The following is a 21,449-nucleotide window of genomic DNA, read 5'->3' as shown; positions in this document are numbered from 1 at the left end:
ATCGTTGTCTACCCTTTAAATTTTGGTGTTTTATTTTGTGAAATCGTGATTTTTTACTTAAGCACCGGCGTGAGCGAGGCATTTGGTAATATATAGGACAGTCGTCCCATAAGCAATGAAAAATATGTATTAATCCCTTTAAAGGCATATAGCTAGATAAGGTAACAAGTAAAATTTTCTTTCATTACATTAATATTTTTACAATAAATATATTCTTATAATTAAACTTTAATCTTTTAATTAAATTCATAACTATAATTTTAATTCATAATTATAATTTTTCGGGTGATTTCCTTGCATAATGCTATGAGACAAATTAATTCTCATCATATGGCTACTTGAAACATAATTCCCACCATATAGTTGAGGTAGGATTGGATAATTCAAAGCAAAGGAATGGAAAGAACAATAAAATTGAAATTTCCTTAAGTATTGTCTTATAAACAAAATTATTCCCTACATATTGCTACTATAATAATATAATTTCTAATTACATTTATGATAAAAAAAAATTTAAAATGTATTTTTTTATGTGTATTAATATTACTTAAAAATATACTCGCACTTTTTTCTTAGCTTTATTTATATGTATGTTCGTAATGGTCGGATTAAAATTTAATATCGAAGCTAGTACAAGTCTGAGTTATGATTCATCTTTTTTTTTTTTGCAATAAGTCATACATCAAGTGTTAAGTGTAAAAAATAAAAAAAAATTGCCTTGTTGTATTAAAAAAAAGCTAACTATTGCAAAAAGAAAATGATGAAAAGATACATTCCGAGCACACAAAATAAGTCTATGAAAAAGTTTTTTATAAACTAATATTAATATACTCAAATAAAAAATAAAATATTTTATATTCTTTTATCATAATTCTTATTTAAATTTTATTACTATATAATATTATATGTCAAATAATTATAATATATACCTAAATATGTCTTCTTAAAATTAAAAAATAAATAAAAATAAAAGTAGCAATATGTAGGGAATAATTTTCTTACAAGACAATACCTCTAGAAAATCCAAGTATAATGTTCTTTCCAATCCTTTTACATCGGGTTATCCAAACCTAGCTTAATTATATGGTGGGAATTATTTTTCAAGTAACCATATAGTGAGAATTATTTTATCTCACAACATTATGTACGAAAATCACTCTAATTTTTCATTAAAATAAAATAAAATTGATATTAAACTTATAGATTATAAGTTGCTAAACTTTTCAGTAATGCAATAATTATTACGGTAGAAAATAATTTGACACTGTTGGGTTCCTTATGTTGATGATAACATGCCCATTTGATTTGTATTATCTTAGTTTACCTTTTCAGGATTAATGATGCAATCAAGCTTGGATTAAGAAGTGTTGAAGTTGTTATTAATCCCATTGTAATTAGTCGTGTGTCATCTAATGTACAAGTGAGAAAGTTAAGTATAGCAGAGTAATAGAAAAAAGTCCAGGATATGATCGTTGCTTTAACAAGTAAATTTGAGTGGATGAGCCACAACTCGTAAAAACTTGAAGCTTCTTTTCTCTTTCAAATGCTTTCACGTGACTTATTTTTTTTCAAAGAGAAATTCAGATTTTTATTTAAGGAGGTAGTATCCAATAAAGAATGGTTTGAATTATTCAAAATATTTCCTCTTTGTGCAAATTCTATCCCTTGGTTTTCAAGAAAACAAAAGTTCCTTTTTGCCATTTTTGTGATTACTTGTCACCTTGTGACTTGTCTCACATCCTTTGTTTTCTGATTTTGCATGAACATTTAAGGTTATCTTTCAATCCTTCTTTCTCTATTCTCACCTATGCAAAAGACTCCCTTTTGGTGCAAGCTTTTGAATGGTTACTATTGCTCCTCACATGCAAAACCTTTGACCCTTCAAAACCCTAGCAACCCCCTTCACTACCTCCTCTATAAATACCGTGTCCTATCTTCATAAATCCCCAAGACTTCTCTGATTTAATTCTTTCATGTTTTGCAAAGTGTTTTCAAAAGCTTAAAGTCGTGTCTTTTGCAAAATCCATTTAAAAGTCTTCAAGTGTCTTTCGGTTTTCTGATCGTGGCCCTTTGTTGCTTTTATATACTAAACTCTCTTGCTTAAAAGTGTTGATCTTGTAAAAGTTGTCCACCTCTATTCTTTGTTAAGAATGTGTTAGTGGAAACTTGATCCTTTACATTTTAAGTGTGTTAGAAGAGTTTAGGACGGAGTAGTCCTTATCTCTTGACAACCGGAGTAGGTTGTGAGTTGGCAATCGGAGTAGATTGCGAGTTAGCTTGTCATAGAACGGAGTAGTTCTTGTACTAGCTTTGCAACCGGAGTAGGTTGGCGTCTTTTATTACAAGGGTCTTTTAGTTGTCGGAGTAGATCACTAAAGGAAAGTAATAAAAAGGTAGATTGGACGTAGGCACTTTAGTATTTGCCGAACCAATTCAAAAACTCGTGTTCATTGTTTATCTCTTTAATTCATTTGCTTTCTTACTTTGTTTGTTTGTTTTGTTTTGCTTAAACTTAGAAGCAACAGATTCATTATACTTTGTCGTATTTTCTGCAGTAATACTCCACAAATCGAGACAAATAGATACGAATAACGATTGTTGCTTTCATACTTCAAACAAACATTCATTGTAACTTTGTTTGTTTTGTTTCGCTTAAACTTAGAAGTAATGAGTTCATTATCTTTGTCGTATTTGGTCTGCAGTAATACTCCACAAACCGAGACAAATAGATACAAATCGAACGATTGTTGCTTTCATACTTCAGCAAACATTCATTGTGATACTTGTTCAATCTTTCAATATTATTCAAAGTATCTTCTAATCTCTTTTGTTCACTTAACTTACCTTAATCCAATAAAGTTGAAGTTAAATTTTTAAAAAGGGTACCTAATTCACCCCCTCCCCCTCTTAGGTACTTGAATCCATAAACTCAACAATTGGTATCAGAGCCTCGTGCTCTTGATCGAGGCTAACCGCCTTAGAGTTTGATTCGTGGGTAATGGATTCCGAGAAACACTCCAAGATCCCGGTCTTTACCGGTTCAATTTTGGTTGGTGGAAACTCAAGATGGAACATTACATCAAAAGTATCGATTATCAATGTTGGAACATCATCCAAAATGGACCTCTTGCCATTGAGGAAACCGATATTCTTAACGGTTTCACCAAGACAAAAGAGGAAAGAAATTACAATGAGAACGACTTCAAGCTTGCCGAAAAGAATTCCAAAGCAATGTCGATTCTTCAACGTTGTGTTGGTGAGGGGGAAGTTAGTCGAATCTCCGGGTGTCCTACGGCAAAATCTATTCGGGATTCCCTTGTACTTGCATATGAAGGGACGTCCCAAGTAAGAAAACACCGTATTGACCTTCTCATGCAACAATATGAAATGTTTAGAATGTCAAAGGACGAGTCTTTAAATAGTTTCTCTTCTCGTTTTTCTTGTATTATTAATGAGCTTCAAAGTCTAGGAAGGAATTTCGAGTCCGAGGACATCATTCGAAAAATCCTTCGTAGTCTAACTCCTAAATGGCAACCTAAAGTCACCGCCATAGAGGAAGCCAAAGACTTGTCAACCCTATCTCTTCATGAACTAATGGGATCACTAATGGCTCACGAGTTTAATCTCGATAAGCATTCTAGTGAGTCATCAAAGGGAAAGAGTCTCGCCCTCACATCTTCTCCAAGTGATGAAGAAGATGAGGAGGAAGACGAGTTTGCTATGTTCACAAGGAACTTAGCCGGGTTGGTCAATGGACAAGGTAACAAAAGGTTCACTAATAATTACTCGAAAAAACGCTTTCCTAAGAAACGACCTACCTCCACCGTGGGATGCTTTAAATGTGGTGATAAAACTCATCAAATTAAAGAATGTCCCAAGTGGGAAGAAATCAAATCTAAGGAAAGAAGAGAAAAGGTTAAAAAGGACTATAAACATAGAGTCATGAGTGCTATATGGGGAATGTCCGACTCCGAGGAAGATGAGGAACTCATCGAGGAGGAACTTGAGGCTAAAATGTGTCTTGCAAATCATGATAAAGAAAAAGTCTCAAAAACCTCAAAAATTGAACACTTAAGATGCCTCATGGCTAACCCCGACGATTCCGACTCCGATTCCGACAATGAGGTAAATCATCTAAAGGCCAAGGCTAGAACTTACTCCAAAGAAAAAGTATGTAAGCTTCTTGATCAACTTTTTGATAAGTGTCGGTCTCAAACTAACAAGCTTGATATAATGCAAAATGAGATTGAGGAAATTGCTCAAGAGAACTTTAATCTGAAAAATGAGCTAAAAGCAACAGACTGCGTCACTGTCACATCTGAAGCATATAATGAAGTTAAAAGAGTCAACAAGCTAAACAAACATTTGACTAAAGAACTAGAGCGTCTTAGGTCGACACCCACGGACGTCTCTGACCTTGAAAATGTCAACACTACCTTGGTGATGCAAGTTTCCTCACTAACCAAGGAACGTGATGATCTTTTGAAGGTCAAAGACGATCTTGAAAATGAGATCTATGACCTTGTAGTTGAAGTTGTAGACTTAAGAGAAACAGTCTCTAAGATCGTTGCTTTCCGACCACGACTTAGACAAGTTTAAAAGAAAAGGTGAATGGTTGGAAAATGAAAATGAGTGTCTCAAAAGTGAGGTTGTTTGTCTCAAGAATGAAATAGAAGATCTCCATGATAGGCTTACTTTCTTTCAAAAAGGTATGCCCGAATGTAGCACTTCTAGGTCTTCTCCTCACCATAGATCCGATGAAGTCGTTGATCTAAACAAGAGACTTGACGAGATGACATCTAAATATGAGGACTCCAAAGAAAGAATCATTTATCTCGTGTCTAAACTCAACAATCACACCCATGACTTCATTGTTGAGAAAAGATTTTCCATAGAAAGTAACAACGATGATGAACTTAAAAGAGAAAAGGAAAAGAATTTGCATCTTCTTTCACGTGTCCATGACTTGACCAATGAACTTGTTAATGCTAAGAACATCACTGAAAAATGGGAAGGAAGTCAAACCGTGCTAAACTTCCTCACGAATCAAACCGAGAAATGCGATAAAACTGCTGGTTTGGGGTTCAAATGGAACAGTCGGGATCGTTGTTGCATCCGAAGCCTAAAAACGATTTTAGAGGAAGGAAGTATGTAGGTCTTCCCGAATACATCATTTGCAATTATTGTGGTGACAATGGTCATGTTTTTAATGGATGTACAAAACGTTTTGATGACATTGACAAGAACACCAAAGCATTAAATGAAATGAACATTAAAAAGGACACCACAAGTTATGTTGATCACAAAAAGGGACCCAAATTCATTTGGGTTCCTAAACTCAAAAACTAATCTTGTGTAGGGCTTGGTGAGAGGCGGCCGCAATTGGTACTTGGATAGTGGATGCTCTCGTCACATGACGGGTGATAGAAGCCAATTCCTCTCACTTAAAGCGTATGATGGTGGCACGGTAAGGTTTGGTGACAACAAGAAAGGTGAAGTAATTGGTATTGGAAAAGTTGGTAAGTCATCCTTACTTTGTGTCGACAATGTGCGGCTTGTCAAAGGTTTGAAACATAATCTCCTTAGTATATCTCAACTTTGTGATAAGGGTAATGTTGTTGAATTTCATGCTAATATGTGTCGAATTTTTGATGCCACTACTAATGAACTAATACTCGAAGGAAGACGTGTCAAAGATGTTTACTTAACTAATTTGAACTCTCTATCCGGTCACACCATGTCTTGCATGAGTGTAATGAACAATGATCCTTGGTTATGGCATAAAAGGTTTGGTCATGTTAGTACAAAAACTCTTAATACCCTTAAAAGACTTGATTTGGTTGAAGGCATTCCTAATATAAAATTTGAAATTGATAAAGTATGTGATGAATGTGCTAGAGGTAAACATGTTAAAAGTTCCTTCAAATCCAAAAGAATTATGAGTACATCTCAACCTTTGCAACTTTTACATATCGACTTGTGTGGACCAATGAGAACTAGAAGTAGAGGTGGTAGTCGTTATGTGTGTGTCATTGTTGATGATTACTCTAGGTTTGTTTGGGCACTCTTCCTAAGCTCTAAGGATGAGACATTTGATGAGTTTCTAATTTGGTTAAAGAAGATTCAAAATAAACTTGGTTTAAAACTTGTTTCAATGAGAACCGATCATGGAACCGAATTCGAAAACTCATCATTTGGTGCTTATTGTGATGACAATGGTGTAGACCATAACTTCTCGGCTCCTAGAACCCCACAACAAAATGGTGTGGTTGAAAGGATGAATAGAACCCTTGAAGGAATGGCTAGAACAATGTTATTAACTAGTAAGTTGCCTAAGAACTTTTAAAAGCGGTAAATACCGCTTGCTACATTTATAATCGTGTCATGATAAGAAGTACTTTAAATAAAACCCCTTATGAATCATTGCGTGGAAGAAAACCCAACATTTCATATTTTAGATGTTTTGGAAGCAAATGTTTTGTTCACAACAATGGTAAAAACAATTTGGGTAAGTTCGATCCACGTAGTGATGAAGGAGTATTTATTGGGTACTCCGATCATAGCAAGGCCTATAAAGTTTACAATAAACGAACCTTGTTAATTGAAGAAAGCATCCATGTCATTTTTGATGAATCTAGTGTGCTTGGACAGGTACAAAACATGGATAATGATGATGAGGACGATGACGATGAGTTTGAGATTGGTCTTGTTCGAAAAGACTTCGTGTTCACGGATGAAGAAGCTCCCCAAAGATCGAATTGCAACAGATACGTAGACTGTCACCTTCAAAGGAGAGCGCAACTCGGGGAACACGGAATACTTCGATTCCTCTCTGGAAGCAACAGACCAACGATCGTTGCTTCTACCTCGTAATCAAGAAAACCAAAACAGTGAGGATGAAGAACCTTCCAGGCCAATAGCAATGATCCTTGTGATCGATGATGTTGAGGGGGAACAAGAAACTATTGTTCCAAAGAAGTGGAAACATCAAAGCTCTCATCCACTCACTAATCTCACAAGTGATCTCAACTCGGGAATTCGAACAAGATCATCCGTCAACCATCTCGCTCACCTCAATGAGTATTGTGCCCACAATGCGTTCCTTTCTCAAATTGAACCTTCAAATGTAACAAACGCCTTGATGGATGCGGATTGGGTGCTTGCCATGCAAGATGAGCTCAATCAATTCAAAAGAAATGAGGTATGGCACTTAGTCCCTAGACCGCCTAATCGTACCGTCATTGGTACTAGGTGGGTCTTTCGCAACAAGCTTGATGACTCGGGTGAAATCGTAAGGAACAAGGCTAGACTAGTGGTGCAAGGTTATAACCAACAAGAGGGTATTGATTACGATGAAACCTATGCACCGGTAGCTAGACTTGAGGCAATACGATTGCTTATAGCTTTTGCGGCTCACAAAGGCATTAAACTCTTCCAAATGGATGTCAAAACCGCTTTCTTAAATGGATATTTGGAAGAAGATGTCTTTGTAGAGCAACCACCGGGTTTTGAGAACAATGATTTGCCTAACCATGTTTTCAAATTAGACAAAGCTCTTTATGGTTTAAAACAAGCACCAAGATGTTGGTATGATAGATTGTCTAAATTCCTTATTGAAAATGGTTTTAAAAGAGGCTCCGTTGACAAAACATTGTTCTTGAAGCAACAATCAGAATTTAACTGTTGGTTGTGCAAGTATATGTTGATGACATTATATTTGGTGCAACAAATGAACTCCTTTACTTATATTTTTCGGAACTAATGAAATCGGAGTTTGAAATGAGCATGATGGGTGAGCTAGGATTCTTCCTTGGGCTCCAAATTAAGCAATCAAAGGATGGAATCATGATCCATCAACAAAAGTACATCAAAGAAATGCTTAAGAAATTTGGGATGACTAATGGTAAGCCTCATGATACACCTATGGTAGCCGGGTCCAAATTGGACAAGGATGAACTCGGTAAGAATGTTAGTGATAAGGTGTATAGAGGTATGATAGGCTCACTTCTCTACTTAACCGCAAGTCGTCCCGACATTCTCTTTAGTGTATGCTTATGTGCTAGATTCCAAGCAAATCCGAAAGAATCACATTTCAAAGCCGTTAAACGAATTCTTCGGTATTTGATTGGAACCCAAAATCTTTACCTATGGTACCCCTTATATTGTCCTTTTGATCTTATAGGCTTTTCGGATGCGGACTATGCGGGGTGCACGGTGGATAGAAAGAGTACCTCCGGAATTGCAACGTTCTTGGGTCCTTGCTTGACCTCTTGGGCCTCAAAGAAACAAAACACGGTAGCTCTTTCTACGGCCGAAAGTGAGTACGTTAGCGCGGCACATTGTTGTTCTCAACTCCTTTGGGTAAAACAACAACTCTTGGATTTTGGTATTATTTTTGACTCCATTCCTTTAATGTGTGATAATACGAGTGCAATAAATATTTCCAAAAATCCTATTCAACACTCTAAAACCAAGCATATTGATATTCGTCACCATTTTATTCGTGATCATGTGGAAAAAGGACATATTAAACTTATCTTTTGCAAGACCGAAAATCAAATTGCCGATATTTTTACTAAACCACTTGCAAGAGAACATTTTGAGAAATTTAGACTAGAAATTGGGTTAATTAATAGCTTGTGATTTTTAGTATGAGTTTTACACAATTTCCTAATTGATTAAGTTAAATTTGGATATATGCTATTAAGTGTTCTAAGTGCATTGACATCATGTTTGGACCAAAAATTGACACCGTATTTGTGAGTCGGTAATCACTCAACCTCATATCTAAATTTACGTTTATTATATGCTACCTTGCGTTTTTATTTCGAGTAATTGAATTTGTTTAAGTCGGGCCAACCACCTCTCCTACATCATTTAATGGGCCATTAAACATCATTTAACAACCCATCACCTACAACTACCCGTCCAAACTACCTAAACCCACTAACCCTCCATCTCCCAAATCCAACTCCCTCATATCTCACCTATCCTAACCCACCATGGTAAAAACATCATTTAACACTCCTATCAAACCCACAAAAATTACCTCCCCTGTCACATCCAACCCACCGACATCACCAACTCCAACCATGCCTCCTGCCAAAACTTCTTACGCCTTTCCTCCACAAACCTCAAACCCGACTTCAACAAACCCAGATCCACCTAGCCCTCAACCATCACCAAAACCCACTGATCCACCATCATCCGACAACACTCCCATCGCCTCAATGGTAGGAAGACGCACTCGTGGTGGTCGGAAGAAAAGCTCCACTACTCCGAGCTCCTCCTCGAACCGGTTCTTGTTATGGTTGAAGATGTTGAAGATGAAACCGAATTTGACTTGAATGATAATCCATCGAAATCCGGCGAGCCCGATTCGACTCGTGAAAAAGAACAACAAGAGAAAAGAAAAAGCCTCCTCCTCTCAATTACCCCCAATCTCCGAAAATGTTGAACAAAGTAACATTGACAATCCCATTGATGATATCCCAATTGAAAATCCGAATGAACCTACCCAAAAAAAATCGAAACCTTCAAAGAAAAAGCTTGTTTACCTTGCTCCTTCGGATCCGGTCTCCCTAACCTCGAAGTGGGATCTAGCCATGGTTTGGGCTCACCTTGAGAGTCTCGACCTCCCTACTTCCATTTACAAAAATTGTGAAAGGTTGATGAATATTAAAGCAATTCACTCTCCTCGGGTGTATAATCAAAATCGGTTCGAGCCACCGGCTTTCCACTCTGTCCGTGACATGGTTTTAGCTCAAGGTTGGGAGAAGTTGTTGGAAATGCGTGAGCCGGTATTTGTGAGCGAAGTGATTCAATTCTTTGCAACGTGCACGGGTCGATAAGTCCGGTGAATTTGTTGACTAAGGTGAACGGTAAGCCTCTAAGACTCGACTCAATCTGATTTTGCCAATGCTCTTAATATTCCGTCGGAGGTTATGACCAACTCCCTCTCGAAACTTGGGTAGCCTTACCATATGCCTCCCCTCTTAGCATTGCTCAAACCGTTTGTCCCAAAATTGTCTCCCCCGGACCCGTGAGCAACACCCAAATCCCACCTCCTCTTCGAATTATCTTCAATATGCTTTGTAGGTCAATTTACCCGTCGGGTGATAGAGGAAAACTAACCATTGCTTTACAATATTTAATCTATCACATTGCTACTCATAAGAAGGTGAACCTAGTCGGGTTAATGTTCAAGCGTTTTCATCTTATTTCGACCAAGCTTCGTCGACCTTCTACTCATGTGATTTACCTACCCTATAGCATGTGGTTGTCGGTTGTGCTCAAAGCACAAGGGGTGTTGGTAAACACTAGCTTGGGTTCGTTGGATATGTGTGATACTATGAGTGATGGGCAAATGGGGAAGATGTTGATCAAAATTGAGAATGATGAGTTAATTTCTGTGAAAATTAAGAAGGACCCGGAAGTTGGGTCATCTAGTCAAGGGAATACGGGTAATATGCGGGATGTACTCAATGCCGTGGCTGAGTTGGGTGCGTGGATTAGGGAGGATGCTCGTCAAAAGGACTTAGCAATCTCGGCCCTTGCTTCTTCTTTGGACCTCATCCGTGGTGAGGTGGATATTATTTCCACCCTTGTGTCAACTAAAGAGGTTGGTGAAGATGCTATTGTGGATGATGATCCGTTGGGTAGTGGCTCGGATGGGGAACAAGCCTCCTCTCCTTAGCCTTTCCATATCCTCTCGGCCTATTTATCCTTACCCGTACCCCCTCATTTTGTTCCACCCTTGGTTGTGCCTTTCTAAGACTATGTTTTATTGCTTGTTATTTTGAACAATTGGTGGTGTACTTTAAACTCTATTTAGCCTTGTTGAACCTTGATTAGCCTATGCTTAATCTTTGTTTATGTTGACCTTGTTACCTTGTCACATCTACATGTGTCTTTTTGTTTTCTTATGAAAAATCTGCACTCTAATGCTTGTGACATCCCTATCCTTTTGATGATGTCAAGAGGGGGAAAAGGTAAACTCATGCTTTGAATCTCTTTGCTCATTGATTAAACTAATGGCTTGTCTAACCTTCTTAGCTTGATTCTTGTTTGAGGCAATGTAAAATTGTCTTGATAGTTTGATTCTAGTTTTTGCCCTTGGTAAGGTAATATTGTCCCTTCTCTATCATTTGATCTTACTTGTTAAAAATCTTGAATCAAGGTGTTTACATTGCTTATACATTCGTTTGGGGCTTGTCATCATCAAAGGGGGAATTTGTTGGGTTCCTTATGTTGATGATAACATGCCCATTTGATTTGTATTATCTTAGTTTACCTTTTCAGGATTAATGATGCAATCAAGCTTGGATTAAGAAGTGTTGAAGTTGTTATTAATCCCATTGTAATTAGTCGTGTGTCATCTAATGTACAAGTGAGAAAGTTAAGTATAGCAGAGTAATAGAAACAGTCCAGATGACTGTTGCTTTAACAAGTAAACAAAATTGAGTGGGTGAGCCACAACTCGTAAAAACTTGAAGCTTCTTTTCTCTTTCAAATGCTTTCACGTGACTTATTTTTTTTCAAAGAGAAATTCAGATTTTTATTTAAGGAGGTAGTATCCAATAAAGAATGGTTTGAATTATTCAAAATATTTCCTCTTTGTGCAAATTCTATCCCTTGGTTTTCAAGAAAACAAAAGTTCCTTTTTGCCATTTTTGTGATTACTTGTCACCTTGTGACTTGTCTCACATCCTTTGTTTTCTGATTTTGCATGAACATTTAAGGTTATCTTTCAATCCTTCTTTCTCTATTCTCACCTATGCAAAAGACTCCCTTTTGGTGCAAGCTTTTGAATGGTTACTATTGCTCCTCACATGCAAAACCTTTGACCCTTCAAAACCCTAGCAACCCCCTTCACTACCTCCTCTATAAATACCGTGTCCTATCTTCATAAATCCCCAAGACTTCTCTGATTTAATTCTTTCATGTTTTGCAAAGTGTTTTCAAAAGCTTAAAGTCGTGTCTTTTGCAAAATCCATTTAAAAGTCTTCAAGTGTCTTTCAGTTTCTACAGTCGTGGCCACTGTTGCTTTTATATACTAAACTCTCTTGCTTAAAAGTGTTGATCTTGTAAAAGTTGTCCACCTCTATTCTTTGTTAAGAATGTGTTAGTGGAAACTTGATCCTTTACATTTTAAGTGTGTTAGAAGAGTTTAGGACGGAGTAGTCCTTATCTCTTGACAACCGGAGTAGGTTGTGAGTTGGCAATCGGAGTAGATTGCGAGTTAGCTTGTCATAGAACGGAGTAGTTCTTGTACTAGCTTTGCAACCGGAGTAGGTTGGCGTCTTTTATTACAAGGGTCTTTTAGTTGTCGGAGTAGATCACTAAAGGAAAGTAATAAAAAGGTAGATTGGACGTAGGCACTTTAGTATTTGCCGAACCAATTCAAAAACTCGTGTTCATTGTTTATCTCTTTAATTCCGCTGCTTTCTTACTTTGTTTGTTTGTTTTGTTTTGCTTAAACTTAGAAGCAACAGTTCATTATATCGTATTTGGTCATGCATAATACTCCACAAAACCGAGACAAATAGATACGATCGTAACGATTGTTGCTTTCATACTTCAAACAAACATTCATTGTAACTTTGTTTGTTTTGTTTCGCTTAAACTTAGAAAATGTGATTCATTATACATGTCGTATTTGGTCTGCTGCATTAATACTCCACAAACTGAGACAAATAGATACAGTCAGAACGATTGTTGCTTTCATACTTCAGCAAACATTCATTGTGATACTTGTTCAATCTTTCAATATTATTCAAAGTATCTTCTAATCTCTTTTGTTCACTTAACTTACCTTAATCCAATAAAGTTGAAGTTAAATTTTTAAAAAGGGTACCTAATTCACCCCCTCCCCCTCTTAGGTACTTGAATCCATAAACTCAACAGACACATACTTAGACTCTCTTTGGTAAAACTAACTGAAAAGATAGTTGAAACCTGAAAAGCTAACTGAAACCTTAAAAGATAACTTTCTTGAACCTTGATCACGTGATAATGCTTTCTCGGGTGACATACTACCCTTTGGGAATTTACCAGTAAACCCCTCGTCACCATCCTTTATTCGGGAACAACAAGCGAAAAAAAAGACAAAAATGCCACAACTCCATAATCCGTTTTCAAAATGGGTGATTTTCACGAATTATTTAATGAAATAGGTCGAGTCTCAAATTAATTGTCAAAAATGGGTCCACGTAGGCTTGGTATTGATGAAGCTATTGTGAAGGGTCAAGTCGCCAGGGCGGTTGGCGACTAAGGTCGAAGTCATATTTTGCGGATCCCCTCCCCTTCCCAGTATCATTTATTCCCAAATCAGAAAAAATAAAAAAATTTCGCAAAACCCTAACAATAGAAACCCGATTTTTCCTCCAAAAACTACCCTAAATCTTTCAATTGAAACGATTAATTGTCAATTTATTAGTCTCTAGGTAATATCAAACAATCATTTGGATATTTCTTGGCCAATTTCCATACATATTGAAGGTATTAGCTATTACTTACTTTTTTAATTAGCAATTGATTTAAGTAGCTAGTTAGTTTAGTTTATGATTATTATTCCATCTATTTGATAGTTTAGTTGAATTTTGGTGGTTGTTAGTGTTTTAGATTAATTTGTTTGGTTATAATTATGGAGAGAAGTTATTTTCCCTTATTGTGTTATTGGAATGGTGAAGTAGTTGAAGGAGATGGGTGTGTAAGCTATGTTGGTGGAAATGAGTCTTTTATTTTTGTTAGTAGTAACACGAGCTACAATAATCTTGTTAAGGAGGTATACACAACCATTGGTGTTGATAGTAGTAAGTATCAATTAGTGTTGAAGATGAAGTTTGCTAGTCTTGGATGTTTTAAGGTTGTTAGTCTTAATAATGATCGTTCTTTATAGGCGATGTGGGCTAGTATACGTCATTCAAAGGCGGGTTCTATGGATATTTTTGCTTGTTGAGTTAATTCCATCTCAACAACCTCAAGTGAGTAATGTAAGTGTCGTACCAAATGTGTCATTTACTAGGATGTTAAACATAATGTCGGAGAATGATGATCAGTATGTGTCATTGTTGAGAAATAATATCGGAGTAGAGGTAGGTGACAGTAATATTAAAGGAGATGAAGTTGAGGATGATCTTGATTTAAGATTAGAGAATTCTAGTGATGCCGATGATGATGAGGACGTTATTGATCTTGTGTCTCCTAGCGCCCTAAATCCGGAATTCACTAGTATTCCTAAATTTGATGCATTACATGGGAATAATTGAGGATGATCTTATGAAGTTAAGGCGTTGAGAATGGACTTAAGTCGGGCAAGGCTAGTGTACCTTTGTACACAGCCCATCAAATTGTATCATATCATGCGTGCCTTGCTTTTTTTTTTTTTCCTATTTTGTGTATGGAATGGGATATAGAATGAGACAAAGAATTCCACTAGACCGAGAAGTACTTAGTATTTATCAAACTTGATACAGGTATATTATTAGAATAATAGTTCGTCTCATTGAAGACGGCCACTATTCGTCACAAAATGAAGACGGATAGTGGCCCTGTCACAAAATGCAGGTGGGTGGCAAAAGTGGGGGTATCCGTCACAAACTTGCACTATCTATTTGCATTTTGTGAGAGTGACACTATCTGTCTTCAGTTTATGACGAATAATGTCCGTCTTTAATAAAGTTTGTGTTAAAACAAATCCTACAAATCAAATAATACTCGACGGTGTGTGACGGATTTTAATATTATACAATAAATTTGTACTTTTGTGAACTTTTCCATATATTTAGGGGGACCAGCCCTTGTGCACCTAAACTGAAATCAGCCACTGATTCATAAAACGAAGGATAACAGGAAAAGAAATAACCAAACAGTTATAGAAAAACAGAGATGGCGGGGGAAATTAAATGCATAACCCCGCTCATTCATCCATCCTATCGTAAACCGATTCCGCCAATTAGTATCGGATGGTCCAACCCAAACTTACAACATATCCTTACGAATATCGAAGCGAGGCCGCAACGACAACGCCTTGTTCCGACTTCAGTGTCATTCAATCCACAAGGCAGCTATGACTTCTCTCTCTTAGATGATGATAATTTTGATGACCAAGGTTAGTACTTATGTCACTTTATATTACTCATTCCATTCAAATTGTTATTTCATTAACTCGACAGCCAAGTTATTTGTAACTTGGTTACTTGACTCACTCGGTCCCATCTTAATCATGAATTTACTCGTAAGTCGTCAGCTATGTTGCTCCGGTTCTTCTAATTTCCTGGACACTCAGACAAGAGTATGATACTTCAACACCTCATTTTAACCCAAAATATGCATTTTTCTTTTTTCATGAAAATGACAGCATCCAACTAATTAAATAATTAATTAATTAAACCAATACAAAAAACAGAGTGGAGAAGTTTTATATTATACTCCCTCCGTACCAGACCAAAGTTTTATATATAATTGGGTAATGATTTTTGTGAGAATAATTTTTTTTTTTTTTTTGAGCTAAGTTTTACATTATATTTGGGTAATGATTTTGGTGAGAAAATCGTGTGAGAATGACCAATTTTAGTACATCCGTCCTAAGGGAGGCTAACTAACGAAGTAATGATTAAAATGAAAAACATAAATCATAAAGAAAAGACAACAGAAAAGATGAATAATTCAAAAAAAATAAATCACCGTAAAAAAAACCCAGATTATATTAATGATTTAATTCAATAACTGAAAACATCATAATATTATTGCAATTAAAGAGGGAGAAAAACAAAAATGTACGACCCTCAAAGCTTCAAGGATCCATTGGCGGCGGTTGACGGTTGAAACGGCGACGGTGATAATGAGGGTGTGGTGAAAGGGTTTGAGAATTGAGAGGATAAGAAAAGAGATTGAGAGATAAGGCGAGGACAAAATGAGAGATTGAGAAATAGATAAGGTGAGGGTTGTAAATTACGAGAATAATTACCTTTTATTGAGTCCGATTCTCATTTTCATATCCCATCTTGTGTCATATTACCTCTTCATTCGACACGTGAGTAATAGAGTATTGACCATTGTCAGTAGATAAAAGATGGATAGTGATAGGGCGCCACCGGGTGACGCCCAAATTGGGTGCCACCCTCTCACAACCCTTTTTAATTGAAGGGGTCCCCACTCATCCCATGTGAGAGGGTGGCGCCCAAATTGGGTGTCACCGGGTGGCGCCCTTTCATTTTCCTTATAGGCCATAGGATGGACACGAAAATAGGACAGTATATCCGCTCCCGTTTTTATTTGTTTTATAATTTAGGCAGTTTTCTAAAGAGTTCCACCTAGGTTGCTCGGACACGGACACGCCCAGGACACGGCGCAAAACGTGTCGGACACCCCAAAAACCGTGTCGTTGGTTTTATTTTAATTGACGGCGTGTCGGACACGGTCCAATACAAGCGGACACGGCCCGTATTTGGACACGGCACTTATACCTTTTCAAAACAACAAAACCCAATTCGGTGAACCGCGGTTCTAAAAAGGTGAATCGGTACCGAACCGGTTCTTGGGTAATTGAACCTGTTCATTTCAATGTACCAACAAATTATTTCGGTTTTACTGGTTTGGTTAACCATAAGGCATAAACACTACCCCTTTCTGAACGAGTATAAGCAACATAGCTTATTTGTAAGTATTCTGTCATGGACCCCCTAGCGACTTTCTAATCTCATGTTTCCTATTTATATCGAATTTTTACATTCAATCTGAATTATTTATGGCTGGCTGATTAGTTTTGAACTTGAAGCAAACGAGACGCGAGCGCCATTACCCCTGAAAGAAGGAAGATTTGAAGTTGTCATCGACACTAATACCATTCGCCGTCTTGACCTGTATCCCTTTCAATCTGTCACATCCATTTCTTCTCCTTCCGCGGGTAAATTACTAATTACTCTTATTAACCAAAGGCTACTCGTAAATAAAGCGTTATTCTGATTTGAGTTAATGTTTGTACAGCTGAACCAAAGGCGTTCCTAGAGCGCACAATTGGGTTTACAATAAACTACAAAAGAGACGATCCTTACAATAACCGAGAATTGTCAGAATACCCAGATGTAAGACTTTGGTTTGTAAGGCTTGATGCCACTTATCCCTGGCTCCCGGTTTTGTTAGATTGGCGTGCTGGCGAACTTGCTCGTTATGCGGCCATGCTAGTTCCTCACCAGGTACTTTTACCTTGGCTGGCCCTAATTGCATTGTTGTACTCTTAAATAGAAACGGATATTCTCTGGTATGCCCCTGAATATTTTCGTTTTCTAAGGTGTACCCCTCGTTTTTCACAAAAAACTTTGACCGACAATAATTCTATGTTACGAGTTCAGAAAACGGTAATTTTTTTTTCAAACCAATTATCTCGTCAAGTCCTTGAATTTAAAAAAAAAATCACCGCTTTTTGAACTCGCAGCCTGTAGATATGGTTGGTCAAAGTTTTTTTAACGAATAAACTTTGACCGACCATAATTCCCGACTACGAGTTGAGACGTCGGTGAATTCTTTTTCAAACTGAATACCTCTTAAAGACGGTCAATTTGAAAAAAAAAAAATTTATTATATTCTGAATTTGTAGCTAAGAGTTATTGACGGTCTTGGGGTGTTTGGTAAACAATAGATTGATGAAATTTCAGCATATTGAAAGCTTTTCGCATGTTTGACTTAACAATCTACTAAATTGTGTGTTTGGTAAATGGCATATTCTAGTAGATTGAGCTTCAATCTACTGTTTTCTAATATGCTGCTCCCACCAGCATATTCACTTTAGTAGATTGTAAGTGTTTGGTAATTAGCGTGTTTAGGTTAATAGATTGTTGTATGCATGTGTAAATTATAGACAGATTCATTTTTTTTTTAGCACCAAAAAAATAAAAAAAATAAAATGAATCTATCTATAATTTACACATGTATACAACAATCTATTAACCTAAACACGCTAATTACCAAACACTTACACTAAATCTGCTAATCGTAATATACTAGTCAAACATGCCAATCAAATCTGTCATTTATAATCTGCTTGACCAATCTATTTCTGCTAATTATAATCAACTGAGTACCAAATAGGGCCAAAGTTTTTTTACAAAAAAAGAGAGGTATATCTTAGAAAATGAAAAGGTTGAGGGGTACACGAGAGAATATCCCTAATAGAAAAATGTCGAGTCTATTTTAATCCGTCAATATATTTGACAGATGAGTATGAGAATGGGAGTGGTATTCAACCCGGAGGCACTGGAATTGTTCATAATGAACAAAGTATTTATCGTATATTCTTGGTTGTTGCAACATGGAGTACCCCAACCGAAGGCTAGATCAAAGACGAGTGACATGGCTCGGATGCTTGGATTCGGAATTGGGGATGATTTATTCAACTTGATTGATAAATGATAATCAACCAGCTAATAATGCAACTGAGGTGCCCAAATCGACTGTTCTTTGAAATGGCGCACGCATGCATGTGTGATGTTTGTAATCTAAAATTAATTGTCTAGATTTATAGGAAAATCTTGAGTATACGTGCTTAAATATTTTGCAATCATACTGGTACTTTAACTCGAACGGCCTGAGCTGTCCGGAGAGAGGGAGTATAATATAATGGAATGGGCATATTTTATGGAAACCCTTTAATCAATTGATTGAGACGGAGATAGTTTTCATTCCGTTATTTGGTCGTAATGTTATATTGCCATATTGGCAATTGTGTTGCCTATGTAGTTCCTAGAGTTCTTGGTAGGACGGTTTGGACGAATTGCTTGCCTTCAGTCATGTCAAACGGGTCGGGTCATACGAGTCTAGAAATAATTTCGAACGACTTTTTTTATTGATTTTTTTAATCAAAAAAATATTTTTTAAAATTGCAAAATATATTTAAAATTAATGTTTTAATCATATTCAAGATTTACATTAACAATATTAATATAATTATTAAAATAAATTTTTTTTAATAATTATTTTATTATTAAATATTTTAAAGTTATATAAAATTGACTTTTTAATTGTGCTTATAATTTTAAATAATAAAAATAATAATTTTTTAACTAAATTTTCAAATATAAAATATTAATATTAAATATTTTAATAAATTCTTAATTTATCTTTGACGTAACGGGTCGACCCGTACAGGTTGGGTCTCGAATAACGGGTCGCTTCGGGTTCGGATCAAACGGGTCATCGAGTCGAAATTTTCGGGTTTTGACCCTCAAAAACTGGTCAAGTTGGGTTTTCGGGTCGGGTCAGAATTTGAGAGGTCTATTTGCCTCCGTCGCTGAACAGTGCTTCACTTTTTGACTTATCGTGCTTTTTGATTTATCGTTACTGAAGTAATGCCTTCGTGCTTTCTTTTCAAAAAAAAAAAAAAAAAAAAAAAGGATTGAGACGGAGGTAGGTCTTATCTAAGACGTATTACATTCAGATTACAACGGGATATTTTTTGTTAACATATACTGTATAATCGCAAATAGAATCCTAACAACAATAATCAACTTCCTAATCTTAATAAAATTCCTGCTTTAAAATCTGAGATCCAGAGAGTTGTTCACTTGTTCTCTGTCACAAGATTTTCAGATATGGGATGTTTAAACACGACCCATCAAATGATTTTAGATATGATCCTTGAAATACTAATTTTGTTACCGGCTAAATCCGCCCTACGTTTCAGGTGCGTATGCAAAGAGTGGTACAATCTTATAAACACCCCTCTCTTCGCTATACTGCATGTTAACAAATCCCTCCAATCCAACTCAAGACACAATCATGCCCTTTTATGTGAAATTACCCTTCGTGTCGTCGATGATCTGTATCGCCCCTCGAGATGGACCAAATTGAATTGGCCTAAGCAAATCAAAAGAATTATTGATAAAGCCTATACCGATGTTGTAGGCTCGTGTAATGGCTTGGTTTGCTTCAAAATTTATGTATTGAATGATGGTACTGCAACTCTTTCGTGCTTCTTTATATGTAACCCTACAACATGTACTTTCAAATTAATCCTTCCTTCTTCGGACAAGATATGGTCGAACCATGACTTATCATATGGTTTTGGTTACGATAGTGAACACGATGACTACAAGATTGTAGCGACTAGTAGGGTTTGGATGGAAAGTGACCGAGATGTGCGTATATTCAGCTTGAAGGCCGATTTATGGAGCTATCCTACTACTCCTACTCGAGTTTTTTCTTCCGGAAGACAATGGGAAACCCATCAAAAGGCGATATACAGAAATAACATGCTACACTATCTTGTTTCTGCTAGGATAGTAGGTCGCGATGGACGTTATGGAGTCTATAAAGAATATAAAATTGCTCGATTTGATGTTGTTACGGAGAAATGGAGAGACGATCTTAGTATACCACAAATAAAGGATGTACTTGTAATATACTTGAGAGAATTGGATGGACGGTTATACCTACGTGTTGGTCATTTTTCGAGTGACATTTGGATAATGGAAGAAGATGGTTCATGGAAGAAAATGTTTCATATTCCAACAGCATTCGACGACCATCGTCTTATTGCGTTTTCAGAGGACGGAAGCCGTCGTTTACTGTTTCAAAATCAACAATATAATAATTGTAAAGTCAAATGGTATGATCACCAAGATGGCACAATTTTACCCTTCACTCTAAAGCTGCCATCATCAAGTTATAGCTTACTCATGCTTTATATTGCAAGTCTCGTTACGATTCCAGGGTGCTCCGTTCAAAAGTGGCCTGAAATCAAGGAAATAGGACCGATGCGACGTCTTTTCCATTGTATAGGCTTATCTTAGAATATCGGCCACAAATTGGTGAGAAATTGAAAATTTCGGTGAGATTTTGACCGGAAAAATAGAAAGGCTTGATTTTATTTTATAGCAAAGTTAAGGGGCTTGTTTACTCCAATGCGAAGTTAAGGGGGTTAATGACACATCATAGCAAACTTAAGGGGGTCGTTTACCACTTCCCCGATTTTATTTTAAAGTAAATTAAAAATAAATTCCTTTTAAAATAAATTGCTCCCTTATATAATTATTTGCTAAAATTACTACCTTAAAATGCACTTTTATCAAAAATTGCTTCAGAACTCCAACTTAGAATCTTATTATGTGTGTTTATGAACTGAAAGGTATAACAATGGAGAATAAGATTAAAAACATACGGAATAAGTCACTTAAATTGGACTTTTGAGTTTTGAAGCAATTTTTGATAAAAGTCCATCGTAAAAGAGTAATTTTAGGAAAAAATGATATAAGGGATTAATATTAAAAAGTTGGATTTTAAAAGGGAGTTATTTCTAATTTACTCTTTTTTTTATTATTTCTAAAATGCCTCGATCAATTCCTCTTATTATGTATGCAACTTTGTATCTCATACTTTCAGCATCTTATTTAATTATAATGAAATGGGCACATTTTATGAAAACCCTTTAATCAAACGATTGAGACGGAGGG

The 21,449-nt window shown here is 36.4% G+C and overlaps 1 protein-coding gene across 1 annotated transcript; it reads left to right on the top strand.

Annotated features, from left to right (window-relative positions):
- Positions 1 to 14,811: 14,811 nt before the first annotated feature.
- On the top strand, positions 14,812 to 18,697 carry LOC141594878 (protein CHLORORESPIRATORY REDUCTION 6, chloroplastic-like). Its single transcript, XM_074414866.1, has 4 exons — positions 14,812 to 15,112; positions 16,781 to 16,909; positions 16,990 to 17,198; positions 18,217 to 18,697. Exons 1-4 carry the CDS (start codon positions 14,890 to 14,892, stop codon positions 18,409 to 18,411), a joined length of 756 nt encoding a protein of 251 aa, XP_074270967.1. The 5' UTR covers positions 14,812 to 14,889; the 3' UTR covers positions 18,412 to 18,697.
- The last annotated feature ends 2,752 nt before the right edge of the window (positions 18,698 to 21,449 follow it).

The sequence above is a fragment of the Silene latifolia genome, chromosome 1 (genome assembly GCF_048544455.1).
Source record: "Silene latifolia isolate original U9 population chromosome 1, ASM4854445v1, whole genome shotgun sequence".
Taxonomy (NCBI): domain Eukaryota; kingdom Viridiplantae; phylum Streptophyta; class Magnoliopsida; order Caryophyllales; family Caryophyllaceae; genus Silene; species Silene latifolia.
Note: the sequence above shows the minus strand (reverse complement) of the source record. Positions and strands in the feature narration are given on the sequence as shown.